Genomic DNA, 18698 nt, shown 5'->3' on the forward strand with positions numbered 1-18698 from the left:
AAGAATTTATAAAGGGGGCCTCCCTGGTGGCACAGCGGTTGAGCACTGGGTTGCGAAGCTGCCCGCAGCCTCTGCAGCGCCTGTTCGATCCGCAGCTGCTCCCCGGCCACCGGAGGAGGGTCCCACATGGTGCGCAGACCTCTCCTGCCGCCCGCTGCTCCCCTCAGCAGTGTACTTCGGTCCTTCTGCCTGTTCTCCCTGCTCTGTCTCTGGTGAATTCTCTCACCCTCCAGCGCTTCTGACTGTACCCAGTGCTTGTATAAATAAATAAATAAATCTTTAAAAAAAAAAAAAAGAATTAAAAAAAATGTTTAAAAAAAAAAAAAGGAATTTATAAAGGTCCCAAAGATAAAGGAGCTTTCAAAACTCTCATCCTCTTTAAAAGTAATTAAACAATTATTGATAAAAACAAGAAGAAAAATACCATACTATTGAATGACTATGCTCAAGAGTCTTAGAATCAGAGCAGATAAGTATCTGTTAAGCACATGCTTAGATTAGGAAACAAATGGCAAAATTTTAAAGCTATTAGCACTTAATTTAATCCACAGGCAATTTGTTCAATCATTAATTTGTTTCTAGGTCAAATATGCCTTTAATTACTACAATAAATCTACTGTGATTTCCACTTCAAAATAAGTATAAAGTATCTTTTAAACGTCGCCATCTATGTGAATCAATATAGCTGCTTAAAAGTTACCTGAACTTGGGAAACCATAAAAATCCCTTATTCTAACAAAAACATGTCATTAGCACTATTTCTAAACAACAGAAATTTAATTAAAATGGCAAGAACACTTCTTTGATTATGAGCAATCCACTGTAGGTCTAACTTTGTCTCTAACATATTAAATATGTAGCTGTCAAAGCTATATATATATATTTTTTTTAATTTTTAAGTGTTAAATTAAAAATTTTAATTGTTTTTAGTAAGGTTATATATTAAAATTTATAATAATTAAAATTTTCAGAAGAGAAATTTCCAGTTCTTCCAAACCTATTTACCTGAGTTAAATGTTAATTCCTTGAGCCAAAACAATCTTCCCAATAATTCTGTTTGTTGCAAGTGCAGATCTTAGGAACACAACAGGGACTGAGGAATTATGATACAGAGGTATAGCTAAACCATTCCAGCAAGGTTGTCCATATCTGCATCACAATGCCACCTTTGTGGACTAAGCTCTATATACTGTCAAGAAAATAATTCCTGAACCGGAGTGCACTGTTCACTTGTGGCAAAGAAACATACACTTTTGACAGTGCTCAGGTCTGTTTTATGACACCCTGAAATCTGTAAGAGGATTTAAAAGATTTCTCAAGTCAATTATTGCAATCTTATTATTGTTCACTGTATGCTTTAAATCTATATTAGCAGGGTTTCCCAGAACACAGTGCCTATTCTATTAAACCTGACTTCTGGAATGAGACCGAAGGAACATCATAAAATAATAAAAGAAACTTAGTAGTTGCCTGAAGGGAATAACAAAACAAAAAAAGGTTTAAAAATTTATATTGTAGGGCCTCCCTGGTGGCCTAGAGGTTACGTCTCAGCACTGTTACCACTATAGCTTGAGTTCAATCCCCGGCCAGGGAGCTAACCCACTTATGGCACAGCAGACCTCTTCTGTCTCGCCTGCTGCTCCCCTCAGCAGTGTATTTCAGCAGCTCCACCTGTTCTGCTCCCTCCTGTGTCTCTGGTAAATCCTCTCACCCCACTGTACCTCTGGCCTACACCCCAGATCTTGTATGCAAAATAAATAAATCATTTAAAATAAATACATAAAACTTAAAAAAATTACATTGCCCAATTCAACATTTTAAATAGGTATCCAAATTCAAAAGACAAAATTAAAGTAACAGAAATTTTGGGCACTTATTATTTTACTATTGTTTTTACTTACATTTCATCATTTTTACTTATATTTCCTTTATCCAGTCCTTCTTCCACATTATACTAGGTATATGCCCTCTTTAGATTTACACATATGCCCTCTTTAGATTTATGGACACTAAAAAAGAAAACCTGTTCTCATTGTTGTCGCTGTTGCTATTGGTAGCAATAGGTCTATTTAGTTGGCAATTGTTATGAAATTGGAGTTAACATATACTGATTGCTTCTGCAAATAATTTGGTCCCTGCAGACGGTGAGTTTCTGAAAGGATTAGTGCACTGACAACAGAGCACTGATGACTGTATGGAAGGAATCTGTCCCAAAAGATCAAGAACAGAAAATTGACAGAATTTGAACATAGATCAAATGTAAACACAAGACACAGTTTTGAGGACTACATCAACTTTTAGTTATAAAGGGACAAAAGAGACAAGCTGAGTGATGGAAAGTACTCTGCCTTTGTCCTACTCTCTTTGACCTATCATAAGCCCATCACAGAAATGCCACAAAGGCAGGAAAAACAGATGGGGGAGAAAGATGCAAGAGAAAGCAGAAGACATCGAAGCTGACCCCCCTCCATGTAGATTTATGTAAAGGTCAAAATCATGCAAAATGAACTGATGGGGTAAGGAAGGTCAGGATAGCCTCCACTGAAAGGATTCAGGAGCACAGAAAAATCTGTGCTCTCACAGTGCCACATCCAGTCGTATTTCAAATGAGAACCCTGAATAAGCATTTCTACCAAATTCCCAGGTGATGCCAATGGGACTGCTCAAGAGACCACACTTTGAGAACACTGGTTTATATTCTACCTCCATGCCCTTCTACGATCCATGCACAATCATTCACTATTTATGTTAAACCACCTCAGACAGATTTTCTATGATATTCAAACACGAGAGGCTTGAATTGTGCCTAGCACATAGTAGGCACTTGACCAAAGCTGGTGGGATCCTAAAAAAATAAATTTAATAAGTTAAAAGAAAAGAAAATATGAACTGTATGAGAGGATGGCACTGGGTAGTGGGCCTGCCTATAGCGAGGCTGGCTGGAGTCGTCCTTTTCCACCAACACCCTTTCACACACATACCCCACTCTCCTACCTCACCCCTACCCCTGCCAAGAACTCATTTTTAATTGGTGTCTGTAGGTCTTTTCTCTTGGGCTTATCTGATTCTCCTAAGAAAAATCATCTGTCTCTTGACTAGGGGCAGAGTGGGATCCAGGAGCTGTGTAGAGGACTGAAGGTCTTCCTCTTCACGTGGGAAGTAGGGACTTTTAGGAAGTCCACTGCTCTCAGTTGTGCCTAAGGTCCCTGAGTCCACACACCCTCTAGTTTAGCCTCTCTGGAGAGTAAAACTCCTTATTTTGCAGGGATTTGAGAGGGACAGTTGCCTGGCTATCTGTTTTTGAGGGGAATGGGACAGGATCGAGAGTTCCAATTAATTCTTATACAGATTTTCCACCTAGTCTGTTTTTGTACCCATGTAGCCTTACTTTGAAGACTATCTCTCTGTATGAGGCCTCAGGGAGGGGAAGGGAAGAAAGGGGTAAAAATGGAGGGGGGAAGGGAGGGAGAGAAGAGCACAAGGGGATATGTTGATGGACTATAGGTACTTCGATGGTGAGAGAAATATGGGGACTACACCTGAGGGGATGAAGCATATGTTGTCCAAAAATTAAATTAATAAATAAAAATTATCTTCCTATACCTTCCTGCAGGTAATGTTGTGCGTTGGCTAATTCTGGTCTTTCCTTGCTACTGTTTAGGGTTCAGCTCTCTCTGATGAGCCAAGGGAGGGCACTACCAGTTCATCTGCTTATTGATTTCCAAAATACGGATTTGAGATCTCTCCATTTTGCTTTGCTCTGTGGGTTTTATTTCTTTACAGACATTGTTTTGAGATTTTAGAAAATAAAGGAAGTAAATGTATGTATGTTCAAGTCACACTATTTACTCAAAAGTTAACAATTATTTCCTATTAAATTATTTCTTCTGTTCATCGTAATTTTTGCTAATTCAACTAATTTAATTTTGTAATATAATGTATTTATTCCATTTTAGGAAAGAATTCAGTAGAAGAGCAAGAAAACTAAATGACAACTCTTCTAACCATAGCCGACATAATATGAGAGGTCCCCACATTGGTTTCCTTTCTCAGAACTAGCACCAACCACATTAGATCTTAGTGTAATGCAAAATACAAAGTAAGTGCATTCTGGATCTTAGGATACCAGATACAGGATTCAAAAGAACAAATGCCTCAAATTCAGCATTTTATCCAATGAACAAATACACAAATCTTTAAAAAAAAAAAAAATCAGCACTATAAACTCAACACAGAGCAATGCTGAATCCTGGGCCTGCTGCTCTTAGCTCAATACTCACATATCTATCAGCCTTCTTACTATAGCTTTTGTTTCCAGGCCTGGTGTCCTAGTCCCATTATTTCCAGTTACATGCAGAGCAATTCTGACATTTTGCTATCATTTCAAGTTCATTTTGGTCAAAACCAATCTCATGCCCATTAACTCCACCCCCTGTAAAAGGTTAATTCTCTTCCCCCCTTCCATTTGTCACAGGTTCACTACTGTAACCTTTTGGGAATTTTCTTTTCCTCTCCTTTATGTGCTACATGCAATTTATCAACAATTCATTTTATTGTCTGGGCTAATGGTGGTGTTACTTTCAATAGTGGAAATTTGGGAATAGTTTGTCCCAGAATGGAAAAGCAGCTCAGCCAACAATGGTGTGTGACATAATGGGCTATTAGGCAGCCATCAGAATGCTTTTTAAAGATATTTAATTACACGAAACCATTGTAATGCTAAAGAGATTTCTTTTTTTAAGAAAAATTTTTTAACAAGGATAAACAAGAAAGGGACACAAGGAAATTTTCTTGCATAGTGACAATGTTCTGGATCTCAACTGGGGTTATGGCTATACAGGTGCATAGAATTGTGAAGTTCATTGCATGCTCACTGTGTAAAACCTGTTCTTAAATTTTTATTGCACATTAAGTGTATCTAAATTTTTTTAAATTAAGAGAAAAAACACATAAAAAACATAAGGTGGATTTAAGTGATAAAAAGTATAAGTCAATTTTTTGTTTTCCAAATTTTCTGTGATGAACTCAGGTTCGTCAAGAGAAAGCTGGTGAAATCCTTTACATATTCTCTATTTCTCTTCCTTTACCACCATCCAATTAAATTTGAACAGTCTTCTGCCATTGGCCATCCTGGGTTAAATCTGCAGCCTAATTCTCCTTAGAGCAGCTGGCAAAAGGGTACAGACTTTTGTTGTGAGGACCGGATAAAAAAAAGTAAGAATATCATTTACAAATTTCACTTCCTGTTCAAAACCTTAGCAACTCCCTGCTTATTGTCTACATGATGAATCTAACCTCATCTACTTAGCTTGCCAGAACCTCTGTTCCTCTCTCTCTAACTTATTACCCATAAATCCTAACCATGAATCCTCCACTAGGAGCCTCCATGAGGCTTCTATTTCAATATTCAACATGACTCAAAATAAGAAGCAACTTTTACCTGCTGCACTGTGACAGCAATGTGAAATTAATTATCTAAGTGTTATCCCCACCCAAAACCATCACAAGGAAATGATATTTCACACAGAGACAACTATATTGCACTGTCTCCAAATTTGGAAATGTTGCATTGCATCCAAAAGTGAAGACTGTTGATATTAAATCTTAGAATCCAAAAATAGAAATGTAAACACTGCAATAGTCATAGTGCTCACTGTGTGTATAAACACAGAGCAGGCCCCTTGCTGCTGGCACACTCACTCAAGCACTCACACCCCCACACACAGGCTGGTCCTGTAGGCCCAGGTCTGGGCTATATTTCACTAAGCTTGGAAGATGGGCCCTCAACTCCCAAAAAAGTAGTAAAACTGGTAAATTAAGTGATTTCAGTAAGAGCAAAAGTGCACAAGTTTTTAAAACAAAAACACAGGCTGTTTTTGAGAACACATACATTCTACTGCTTTGAACACTAACTACATGGTTCAAAATTAGGTAATGCTAAAAAATGAAATCTCTTGAATTTTAAATTTAAAACACCCTCCCCTCTCCCCAAAAGGAAAAAAGAAAAAAACCACTTAAGACTCCTAATGTATGTTTCCGTTCATTGAGCAGGTGTTCATATTTGAAATCACTAAAATAAACAGAACGCTCTGTCAAATCTTTGGTCACAGACCCTTACCCTGTACGTTTGTCTCTGTCTCTATGACTATTATTAAAACAAAGTCATGAGCTAGCTGGTGAGTAATGAAACAAAAGCACACCTGAACGACGAGGTCACCACTGGGCCTTACCCCTGACCGCTGCTTCATAATGAACCAAGGAAGACAGGCCACTCCAAGGGAGGGCAGGACACGCAGTCCCAGGACAGGACTCATGGGGCGGGCCATGCTCACCACTGAGGGAAAGCAGGAGCATAGGTATAAGTTCCTCAGAAGAAACCAAGAGACGGCTCTAGGAGCAGGAACTGCCTGCCACTCTGGTAGATTACACCTTCATGGTGCATTCAGAGATCACTGCCTTCCAGGGGTTATTTCACCCATCAAATCACTGCTTTTACATTCCAGAGTGGGCATTACTGCAGAACTGCCGCTCCACTTTGTACCAGGTGACAGCACAATGCAAAGCTCAATCTTCCAACACCAATTCTATTATCTAAGCTTAACAAATGTTACTCACTTTTCTAAGAGAAAAAAGCCTAAGTTCCCACAAAAGGAAGAAGCCTGCATTATTCTAGAGTGATCTACCCTTAACTTCTTTAGGAAAAGAAATCCCACAGTGTTTCAAAGCAGTCCATTCAGTACCCAACCCCACTCCCTCTTTGTTCCCAACATTTCTGAAGGGTCAGCAAATATCACTATAGCTTGCTTAGCCATTTTATTAAAAAAATAAATTACTTCTTTGCTTATCAAACATTTACAATCAATTCTATTTTTATTCAGAAACATCCTCTCTTCTTTGTGTCAGCCCTTACCCTCCTAAATAAGGCTCCTTACCCAAGACCTGCAGGCTGCCCCAGGCTCCAGTCTCTCCAGCTTTCTCTTCTCCACTGCTCAGCCAACTCCCACCGTTCTCTATAATCACTGTAACTGCATTTTTCTCTAAAGTCCTTATCTTATCCTCACTTTCCAGAGGCAACTTCCTCTGCAGAAGTCATTGGATAGCATATTTCTTCTTGTTTTCATCTACAGATCAAACTTGGCTTTTAACATTGATGAGTAGCCAACTGCCTCCTGGAAGTGACCTGCTCATTGTTTTCTTACCAAATCCTTGCCTTAAGCATTACTGTGTCTGAGAATTCCACATTGGTCACTCATTTTCTCCACTTTTTCCCTATTGATAATACAACACTGTGGTATAACCAGTTTTCTCCTTAAAGAATCAACCATTAAATCTCTCAGTTCTGTCTCTCCTCGGCGGAGAGACAGCCAAACCACATAAACTAACACCAATCACTAGAATTATCTAAGACCCACTTTTATATACCATGGGCAAGAGTTTCCAATCATTTTAGCATCCATTTGCTCGGTAGATTTTTTTTTTTTTTTCCAGAAGTGTTGCCTATATCTCTAATGATAGTTTCAGTTTTAAGGTTAAATTAAAAGATGGAAGAAAAGAGAATCAAAATCTGAATACAGTACTCTAACCTGAAAAATTCTGCTGCCAACTTGGGGGAAGGGAGTACAGGTTGCAGACAGGAAAGAATGGGGAGTAGTCTTATTACAGTGAGATGATAGTATTGGATAGATCAGCGCTAGACAAGTCACAGCCGTTAAACAATTTTAAGTATATTGAAAACTCTGAACAATCTGTAAAGCAGTTAAACCAGGAGGACTACAGCTTGTAAATGAAGCAAACAGCAATCATGAATAATTTAGCTTCCTGAGGAAAAACCCTGCTCCTTAGCACATTAAAATTAAAGATAATACAGTCCCTGTCAGATTTCTTAAGAGAGCATGTTTGCAAAAAAGAAATGGTTAATTAGTAAGACAGTAGGGATATAAATAAGCCAGTAGATCAAGAAAATTTTTATTTAAGTGAATAAGGGCAGTATATCGATATACATGTATATAAAATTATACAAATATAGATTCATGCAGATTTACAGATGCCTCAAAAAAAAAAAGAACCTGTAAAATTTCCCAGACAGAATTTTTTTTTTAAAGATTTATTTATTTATTTATACAAGCACTGGGTACAGTCAGAAGCGCGGGAGGGTAAGAGAATTCACCAGAGCCAGAGCGGGGAGCAGAGCAGGCAGAAGGACCGAAGCACACCGCCGAGGGGAGCAGCAGGTGGCAGGAGAGGTCTGCGCGCCATGCGGGACCCTCCTCCAGTGGCCGGGGAGCAGCCGGGGATCGAACCGGCGCTGCAGAAGCTGCGGGCAGCTTCGCAACCCAGCGCTCAACCGCTGCGCCACTGAGGAGGCCCTCCCAGACAGAATTTTAAAGATTAAAACCAACAGTCTGAGAAATGATATGGTAAGTCACCTTAAATAGATAAAACTTTCAGGCTAGCAGGTTTCACTATAACTAGAATAATTGATTAATCTATCTAAGTCTAGCAGAGGTGAGTTCATACCATGGATAATGATAACAATAACATTACAACGTCATAAAGTTATAGAGGGTGACAAGCTTACGAGGATTAAAATTTGTTCAAGAACACATAAATAAATGGTAGAACTATGCCCGTGTGTGTGTCTGACCCAGAAACAACAAAAGGGTAACATGGGCTGTACCCATATAAGTGCTTCCAAGGACTTCCAAGGTGATGTGAGGCACTCAAGTCATCTAACTCTCTGCTCCACATCCAAGCCAACCAAGCAATCAGGATTCCTTGGCTACTAGTAAGCTTGCCTGCTTCTAATGGTGGGCCACAGAAGAGGCATGGGGGAAGCGTGTGAACTTACGAGACCGGACTGCAGTTTGGGTGGGGCAGAAGAGAGTTTTGAACTACAGATCTCTTCCTGAGTTCCACCTCACCCTCGCATCACCATGACCTCTGACCTTCTTGGGAGGGGGAATGACAGGATGGGGGAAAAAAGGTTAAGAATTACTGTTAACAATTCAAGAATAACAAAAGCAATATAGTTATTATATGGGCTAGTAAGGGCATGTGGTGAGAAAAAGTGAAAGAGAAGCTGTTTCCTTAGCAAAAATGAACATATAGCCCTGATACTATCTTGTTTGGCCTTGTCAGAAGCAACAAAAAAGGCAGGGAAAGCTTAGAGCTGCCTGTTTAGGAAAGCTGAAAAGAATACTGTAGAGGCAAGAGTGCATTCTTCAGAAGTTCTAGTCCTCACTTCCAATGGGAGAATAATTCCAGGAAAGTACCATGGCACTTCAGTTAAGAATCTGGGCTTTGGAGACAGGGAGTTCTGGGTTCAAGTCTCATTTCGCCAGTTATCCAGATTTGGGCAAATGTCTTAACCTCTGTCTACTTCCTCTACATCTTCTATAAAATAGTCCATATAATAATATCTCCCGCCCTCTTAAAGTAGTTGTGAAGATTAGATTGAATCATATGATGCAGCTGCTACAGATTTTTATGCTGCTAACAACAGAAGGTGTACAGGTGCTGGATCTGCTTTTTTTAGTACGCACATTTCTGAAGAATCTCCACGGATTGTGTATTTGACTGCAAGTCTAAAGTGTGTAACTATAACATCCTACCAAAACTGACAGAAGATGAAACAGAAATCTGAAGAGTCAGACATGCATTTAAGAAATTGAATTCATCAGCAGAAACATCCCTAAATAGAAAAGTCCAGGTCCATAAGGTTTCACTGCTGAAATCATTCTGACGACTGCATTTTTTCATCTTTAGTTAAGGCTACAAGTGAGAAGAACCTGCTTCTTTCCAATCTCATTCTATATTTTCCAACAGAGCAGCATCTAGCGGAATACTGCACAAGAAGTAAAATCAAGCTTAAACCATTTTGGAGTTAGACACACCTTTGAAAATTTAATCAAAGGCATAGCTTTCCCTCCCTACCCCCCCCCCAAAAAAAAACAGATGAAACACACAAAGTCTTGCAATCAACATCAGGGAGTTCACTAATCCAGTGAAATCAATCTATGGACACTCTAAAATGCTAAAGTAATATTGCTAAATACGCGTTAACTAAAGAAGCACAGACAGGTCATTTCAAAATGGTAATTAAAGAAAGGACAAAGTTCCTGCCAGCTCCTCTACCCTCTGAGATAACTTACCAGTGGTAACAATCTGTTCCTAACCTTGAGCAGTGAACTCTTCCTAACCTTATTCCTGATCTTATTCTAAAAATGTCTTTTAGTAATCTACATTATTATAATCTTAAATTCTTTCCTAATTATTAAGGAATTTTTTACTCTAATTCCCAGATCCTATCTTTTAGACTTATCCTAAACTCAAAAATTTTTCCCAATAACTTCAATTCCTAAATGTCTTCCCAGATATCACTTAATTCTCTTTCAATATATATATTCCTCCAATCTTGTAATCCGCCCACCTCTACCCCTCATACTCCATATTAACCCATCCCCCTCTCAAGAGCTCACACCCACAGATCTTATCTACCTTGGGTCTGAATAGTCACCTCAAGGCAAATTCTGGCCAGGATGTAGAATTATATTCCTAATCAGATGCAGGAAGATGAAAAGTGGAAATTTCATACTTCCATCATCATTCCCACGGCTACTTGTAGATAGCTGCTATTTTATTAAAAGAAACTGTCCTTTTGCCAATAGAGTATGCAGTAAAGTTAACAAGGCACTCTTAAAGAGTCTGTGTAGGCAGACTCTGAGACCTTTAATTGCAACTTCATAGTTTTCTACAAAACCGTATTATTCTATTAAGGCTTGCCAGAGCTGTGATTTCCTGTTAAATCAAAGAATGTATAAATGATAAAGCCCTTAGATAATCAAGTGACAGGATATAATTTGAGAATGGGTAAAAACAAAGCGATTGGTAGCCAAGGAACCATAAAAAGGACTCAAGGAAAGACTTCAACAGTAAAGGAAAAAAAAAGACTGTTCAACATACTTTATCCTGAAGCTCTAGTTGCTTTGGGAAATCACATAATCTGCAATTTGAAGCATACAGCGATTTAAGCACAGATGAGGAGTGGGGCAAATTTTGAGAACAAGAAAAGTCCAGACATAAAGACAAAACATGAAAATAACCAGTGACAAGGTATACTCTCTGCAAGAGAGAAGAGAAAGGATTTTACTCTGAAGAAGACAGTCCCTCCAAGGCCCAATACTGGAAATGCAATTAGTATCAACAGTCTCCATATCAACTACTTTGCGCACTCCTCAATCCACTAGCTCCCACCTAAACCCCTGCACAGGCATGCAGTGATTCCCTAGTGTTAGCTAGAATCACATCATGATTCTTTTCCTCCCCTACCCTCCTCCCATGCTGGTTATTATCAGTCTCCACCTCCAAATTTCCAAGTCCCATAACCTCAAAGTTGATACACAAAAGATCAACTCATCAGCCTCTATCCAAAACATGCTCTCCCCCTGCTACAACTTTCTCAAATAGCACCACAAACTACGTAATTCCCAAATGTACCCTAGATCCCTTCCTCTCTGTAACTCCAAACAGCCACACAAATGCTCACTAACATCAGTTTTTCTTCCTGAGTCTCAAGTGCCAGCCTTACCTTCCTTCTCTAATTTGACAACTGAACTTGGTTAGGCCCTCCACACTTCTCTAAGACAGTACCCCCTTAATTGCTTCCTCTCTGCCTTCAATTTCAGCCTCCTTCAATCTGACCCACCATCGTAATTATACAAATATAACCATATCACTCTGTGGCTTAAAACTTTTCAGTGGTGATCCATGTCTGTGAGGTTCCCTGGGGATCGTCCCACATCTACACCTTCAATTATCACCATTCACCTCCCCAACACACACACACACACACCCTTCTGTAACTTCCTAGTGATATATGTGTTTCTCTAAATCTATCATATAGTTTTGGAGTTCCTTTATATAACTTTCTCTTTTATTTTCACACTTTCAGCCACTATTCTAGAAAGCTTGAATTCACCTTTAAATGCCCTACTTGTCTTTGCTTACTTTGTAAAAGCCTTCCTTGACTACATCTACGTATCTCCAATTAATTTCCCTTTCTCTCTGCTCCTTCCTGCCTTTTTCACAATTCTACTGTATATTATGTATACATTATATATTCTACTGTGTATTATATTCTACTGTGTATTATGTATACATATATGTATATATTATATATATAATTATAACGTGTATACATGACATTATCTTACTATTTGTTCACATAAATATTCTCTATATCTGATTGTGAATCTGTTGACAGAACAGGAGACTTTTTTTTTTAACCATCAAAATGTGAAAATGTGGCTTTAAGCCAATCAATAACATTACCTGGAATTCATTAAAACAATGTCTTCATCAACAAGGTTTCATCTCACATTGTGAACTATCCCCTAAAGTGCCATTTTTGAGAAAGAAGATGTGTGAATATAAAGACTATAAAATATACAGAGTTAAAAATAAATAAATAAAATAAAATATACAGAGTTTGAGTTTGGGTAAAAAAAATTAACACAAGATTACTTTGAAAGCCAGAAATTCAAAGATATCTTTCAAAGGGATGCATGGCAACAGAACCAAAAGAAAGTATTAGCATAATGTGGTAAAAATACTGCCTCAAGGACAGAAGCCTGACACTTGAAATGATACACAGCATAGTGTGCCAAAGCCTAAAGGAACGAGAAGTCCTGGTTCTTATTTTTCCATCGGATGTGACCCCAGGAGAAATATATGAAATGAACCACTTACCTAAGTAATTGCTTTGGAGCATGATCGGTAAACTTTAAGAATGGCAGAGTCCATTATATATTTCTTAGAATGTGTGTGTGTGACCAAAAGAATTGGTAACTTTCAAAGCAGGAAGGATGAGAGGAATCATCCTCAACTGCCTCCACTTATAAAAGGAGAAACTGGGGCTTAGAGAGGAAATTACTTACCAAAGATCTCAACACTAGTTAAGCAGAAGAAGAAAAATGAGTTCAGGGCCTCCCTCATTCCCTGTCTAGGGCTCTTTCCACTATTCTGTACTACTCTTCTGCAAGTAAGTTAGATGCTGTATCGTTTTTGGTTTATCCTGTTTATACGAAAGAATTGGTTTTTCTTTCTTCACGCTAGCAATATGTACAAGGCATCCGGATTTCATTTAAATGCTAAAAATGATTTCTACAACTCCTAGATTACTGTCATCTGCCACTTTTCTTTCCCTACCAGGAACAGGTTGGATCAAAGGCTTCGGGTAATAATGTTGATGCCAGCACATGCCATCAGAAAGCATTACTCAGCCTGGCACGTAAAACCCAGCAATCACTTCATTGGCATGTCATTAAAACAACACCATTTCCCTCACAAATCCAAGTGAAGAATTTTCATTATCCGGAGGAAAAGGTGAGGGACTTCAATTTAAATCAAGTTGGAAATGCAGAATTTGAGAACCACTGAATCAATGGGACATGCTAAGCTGACAGGGTATTTTAAGACCACAGACAGGAACTTTGTTTGTAAAATCAAATAGCTAATAAAAAAAAAAATCTGCAAAACATAAAAACATTATTGAATGAATATTTATATTAGGGACTTTTCTACAAGCTTTAGACACATCACCACCAATACTCATAAAGTGCCCAAAAGACAAGTATGCAATGACAAGTGAGCAGAGGCAGCACCAGAGTATCTACATACAAGGGGCTCAGAAGTGGCAAAATGGAAGGAAAAAAAAGTGGGCTTCAAGTAGGGACTCGATTCTAACCATTCTTTCAGAATGCTAAGTGCCCTACCTTATGTACAAAAAAATACAATTTTACTTGGTGAACTATTTAAGGGATGGGGTGAGAGGGACTATGGCCACCCGTCCCCTAATCCTAAGGACCTTTTAGCTGAGGTCCAAAAGATGGAGGGCTCCATCCAAGGTGACAGAGCAAGTAAACGTGGTCAGCTGGCATCTGATCCAGATTCTAATGTCCTTTCTCTTTCTACTCCACACATTCTCCTCCTCTGTAACGTCCCAGATTGTCTAAGAACCATGTAAATTAGCAATTAGCATTTTAACAAATCATTAAAAGTGAATTAAACCTCTAAGAACCCTAAGCTATCATCTAGAATGTTCAATTTCTAATGCCCCCAAATAGCAAGTATTATTCACAGTCAACACTGATTTGGGATCATGTCAGTTTGTAAAAAAAGAAAGAACTTTTGGGTTATGCCAAATACTGGGTTTAAAAACTAAATATAATCCAGTGACAGCCTATATCATCATTGTAATATGAGAGCCTGAAATGCCCACATCTAAGAGGGAATTCATTCACTCTTTCAACAAATTCCAGATAGGCCTGGGCTATGAGGCAGTATGGAGACCACAAAGATACACAGAACACATTCCCTACCTCGAAGTACTTAAAATCTAACTAGGGAAATTAGATAAATGTGTGCAAGGATTCAAAAAAAAAAAAGGCAGCAAATGAACAAATAGCAAAAATGGGTAGGTTGCCAAGGAGAGAGGAATTGAAGGGCAAAGAAAACTCCAGGCTTCTCAGGAAACAGTGCAAGTCCCTTTAGCTAGGTCTTGAAAGGAAGAGCACAGTTAGAATTAGAGACAAGAAGGTGGTAAAAACATGAGAGGTCCAGAAATGGAGGAAAGAAGGACTATTAGAAAACAAATCAATAAATATACAGATACTCTCACACACAAGGGCAAACTGCCATGTGTAAAAGGGTATTATTCATAGCATATTTGTTACATAAATTATATACAGAATGAAATATTACACAGCTATAATAATGAATGAGGCAGCTCTGATATATACTGATATATATTATACATTGCTAAGTGGAAAAAAAGCAAGGTACAGAGACTGGATACACTACGTACCATTTCTGTGTTTAGATTTATACATGCTTATAAATGATTATACATTCATGGACTACCCATGGAAATATATAGAAGAAAGTTATGAAGAACTGTTGGCTGAGGACTGTAAACATAGTTAAAAGCAAGGGACAGTACTCTGCAGAAGGCAGGTGGACTAAAACAGATCCTAAGGATCAGGTTAAGAGGTTAGATAGCATGCAGACTCTCAAGCAGGGTTTTTCAACAAAGGCATTATTAACATGTGGGGCCAGATAATTCTTTGTTGTGACCGCTGCCCTGCACATTGTAAGATGTTCAATAGCATCCCTGGCCTCTATCAACTACATGCTGGTACAAAGAATGTCTCTAGACATTGCCGAAGTACCATGGAAGGCAAAATTGTCCTAGTTGAGAACCACTGCTCAAGAGCCACAATACTAATGGTTAAGATACAAAACATTCGAGAATTACATTCCTGTAAATTCATAACAAATGCAACATACACTCAGGTATGGCTCTGAAAAGTATATTAAACATTGTTTTGAAAAGAACTTCAGACACCAGTGACAGTTTCTCAAGTTGTGATAATTCAGGATCCTTCCCAAATCTGAACTATTCATTTTTAACCACATCTACTCCATCACAGATGCTTCTTCTCTGCAGTTGTTGAATATAAATTATAAGAGTTAAACAGAAAAACTAAATCAATTTTCAGCAGTACACAGAGTGGGCCAGATAGTGCAAGGGGCTTCCCAATGATTCACTGATCCTTCTGGATCTCTGCGGCATCATTTCAGGAGTCAGCAGACCAGCCCCATTTCCCCCAAATAGCATGCTCTCTAGATCCAAGATCTAGGATGCCAAGGAAGCCACCCTCCTACAGAAATCTAACAGAAAACCATATTTTGGTTTGGCTTTTGGAAAAACTAATATAATTACTGACACAATAAAAACACAATTACTTGCATTATGCTAATAATATTTCTTCTCATAACTTCTAATTAGCACACAAAGTGCAAGTTGCTGTTTAAAAATAATGAAAGGCATTACCCCTGATTTCAAGATTTTAAAGAAAATGATTAATTTATAAAGCCAAACAAGGCTTTAACTAGATTCTACAAATCACAACTGTATTAAGCTTAAAGCCATTTCTAACATACCACAATGAATAGAAAGGAAAAAAACAATCAAGACATCCACCAAGCTTGCATATTTTTCAAACACACATCTAAAACATTTGGTGATTCTCCTGTGTCTTTTCTTTTCCCAACACCAGAAATCCAATAATACCCTGGCAATCTTGGCTTCATAATTTGAAGTCATTGAATCCTCCGATACAGCTGCAGATACAAAGTTGTGGATTTCAATCTTATGAAATCATGCTCTTCAAATTCTAGTATTGCGCCAATTACTTCTGCTTAGCTCTCAGAAGGTTGGCTCTCATTTGTGGAGGTGACCTCCAGTGACCTGACTCTGCAATAAATACACCTGTGAGTCGCTATGGAAGGTGCTGGAAAGTGTCCGCGGCGGAAAAAAAGAAACTCACCATTCTAACTACTTCAGGGTAAGTCTGCTCTGTCAAACAGCCTCTGCTTATTGTAATGTAGTCCACCAGTTCATTAAGAGTGGAGCGCTTGTATTCTTTCATTTTAAGATCAGATAGCGTGTCCATGAAGTCAAAAATGACACAGCACTGTTGAAGTTTCTTTAGGAACAGTTCAGGCTGCTCTGAGGATGGAACGTCTAAGAAAAAAAAAGGAAATGGTGTAAGTCTGTCGTCAATTTCTAGGTAACAGGAATTCTCTGTGAAAGTTACTTCAAAAGCAAGCTCAAAAAAATAAGAATCCACATGACAATGGTGTTCTTTTTAACAATTTTACAAGGGTAGGAGGGGAGCCCATACCCACGACTTCGAGCACTTGTCTTTGAAAACTACATGGTAACCAACACAATTGACAGCGTTTGCAACCAGAGATTGACCAAAATCCCAGCAGCCATTACAGAGGTGAAGCAAATTTTAACCAAAAATATTCCAATATCAACACCTGTAAGCCAAAAACACTGAAAAAGGTCAAACTTCCCATTATAAGGTAAAGCCAGAAGTTTTATTGTTGGTTTTAATTAGTTTTTAAAATTTTGAAAGTAGAAATGTCAGTCAATTTATTTTAATATCATGCTGACATCCTTGGTATTTAAAGCAACTGTTGTGCATGTGTGCTTATATTTTTTGTTTTGTTTTGGCTGATTATCTATTAAGTTTCTTTGTCGAAGAAACTTTAAAAATTACCAAATGAACCAATACAAACTTTCTCAAAAACAGCTTTTAGTAATGGGACAATAAGAGCAAACTCTACTTAAATCTATGCTTCCTTTTTTTCCCCTTTTTTGACTTATCTTCTTCCCTTATGGTGAAAGAAACTCCTAATATCTCTGTTAATATGTTCTAGAATAAACACCTGTTCTTCTCCACAAACAGCAAGTCAGACATCTGGCTTGGTGTCATTTCTAAATTTTATGTAGAAATTTTAGGTTAGTTTAAATTCCCCAGCTAGAACGGTAACCTTATCTCTAGTTGAACTTGAAATTCAGTTGGGCTAAACTATAGCCAGTTCCAAGCCTATCTTCTTTCCAATGTTTTATTCCCCCTAACTGGAATTTCCCTGGAAAGACAAAGAAATTATGCCCAGAATTCTGCTGCCTTCACCCAATTAACTTAATGATCCTCCTAACACTCTTAGAGGTAGTATGTAGCATTATATTACTACTTTCCATTTTTCAAAAAGAAAGTTAGGGCTTCCCTAGTGGTGCAAGGGCTTAAGTCTCAGCACTATAAAGCTATGGGCAGCCACTGCAGCAAGAGTTCAATCCCCAGCCAGGGAGATAGCTGATCCACATGGCGCAGTAGGCCTCTCGTGCGTCGCCCACTGCTCCCCTCAACAGTATATTTCAGTAGATCTGCCTGTGCTGCTCCCCACTCTGTCTCTGGTGAATCCTCTCACCTTTCTGCACCTCTGGCGTACACCCAGAGGTATGCACAAATAAATAATCTTTTTTTTAAAAAGGGGAAAGAAAATTAGAGACAATAATCACTGGGCTATGAAGGCAGGCCCAATACCTAGGTTTCTAACCACACTCCTACATTCCCTTCATCTAACTCAAGTGAGACTTTAACCATGGTTAGCCTGTTAACTTGCAACCACCCTCAGCTGCTAGCCTCCCAATAAAAGCTTTACCACAGCCTTACACCATGGGTTGCCTGCTCATGGGATAAACTTATTAGCACCTATTCTTGCAGCCACAGTAGCCCCAATAGAAGGGAGTAAGGGCCCTATTTACCTCTATTTACAGGATCCACATGACTCCTCTCAACAACCATCTTTCCTTCCTCTATCTCACTACCCAAGTGCCCAAATATCCATGACCTCATAGATAATTGCCCTGAAACACTGCTTGATATAATCCACCTTGGGGTAGCCTAAATGCAAATGAACAGGACACCTGAAAACACAGATTTCTCTACAAGATGTATGGAAATAACAAGTCGTCAATATTTTTGAAGTATACAGCATCATACTTCTCTTGCAAAAACAAGTTCTAAACAAAATTATTCCTAAGCAAGTTGCCCTGCTTTCACCCTTTCATCCCCCCCTCACACTCCCCAAAGGTGCCCAAAGGGTTGGTGAATCTTCCAGTCAAACTTTAAACTTGTTAAGCTATGAGATATATCTTAGTCCATACCCCTAAATTTAATCAGACCAAGCTATCTCCTTAATTGCTACTTGCTTCAGATGTTTGAGATACATAAACAAAAACCAAACAAGGCTGCTTATGAACACAATTGTACATATCCTTAGCC

General features: G+C 38.5%; 1 protein-coding gene across 2 annotated transcripts in view; it reads right to left on the reverse strand.

The window, feature by feature from the left end:
• The window catches only part of PPP2R5E (protein phosphatase 2 regulatory subunit B'epsilon), a gene marked incomplete at its 5' end in the record, with an annotated part of 126911 nt that overhangs the window by 41375 nt on the left and 66838 nt on the right, over nt 1-18698 (reverse strand). For both annotated transcript variants that reach the window (XM_084241229.1, XM_084241228.1), the window contains one exon: nt 16389-16585. In XM_084241229.1, the coding sequence (XP_084097355.1) occupies nt 16389-16585 (197 nt within the window). The remainder of the gene's footprint in view (nt 1-16388; nt 16586-18698) is intronic.

Source organism: Talpa europaea (genome assembly GCF_964194135.1).
Source record: "Talpa europaea genome assembly, chromosome: 8".
NCBI lineage: Eukaryota > Metazoa > Chordata > Mammalia > Eulipotyphla > Talpidae > Talpa > Talpa europaea.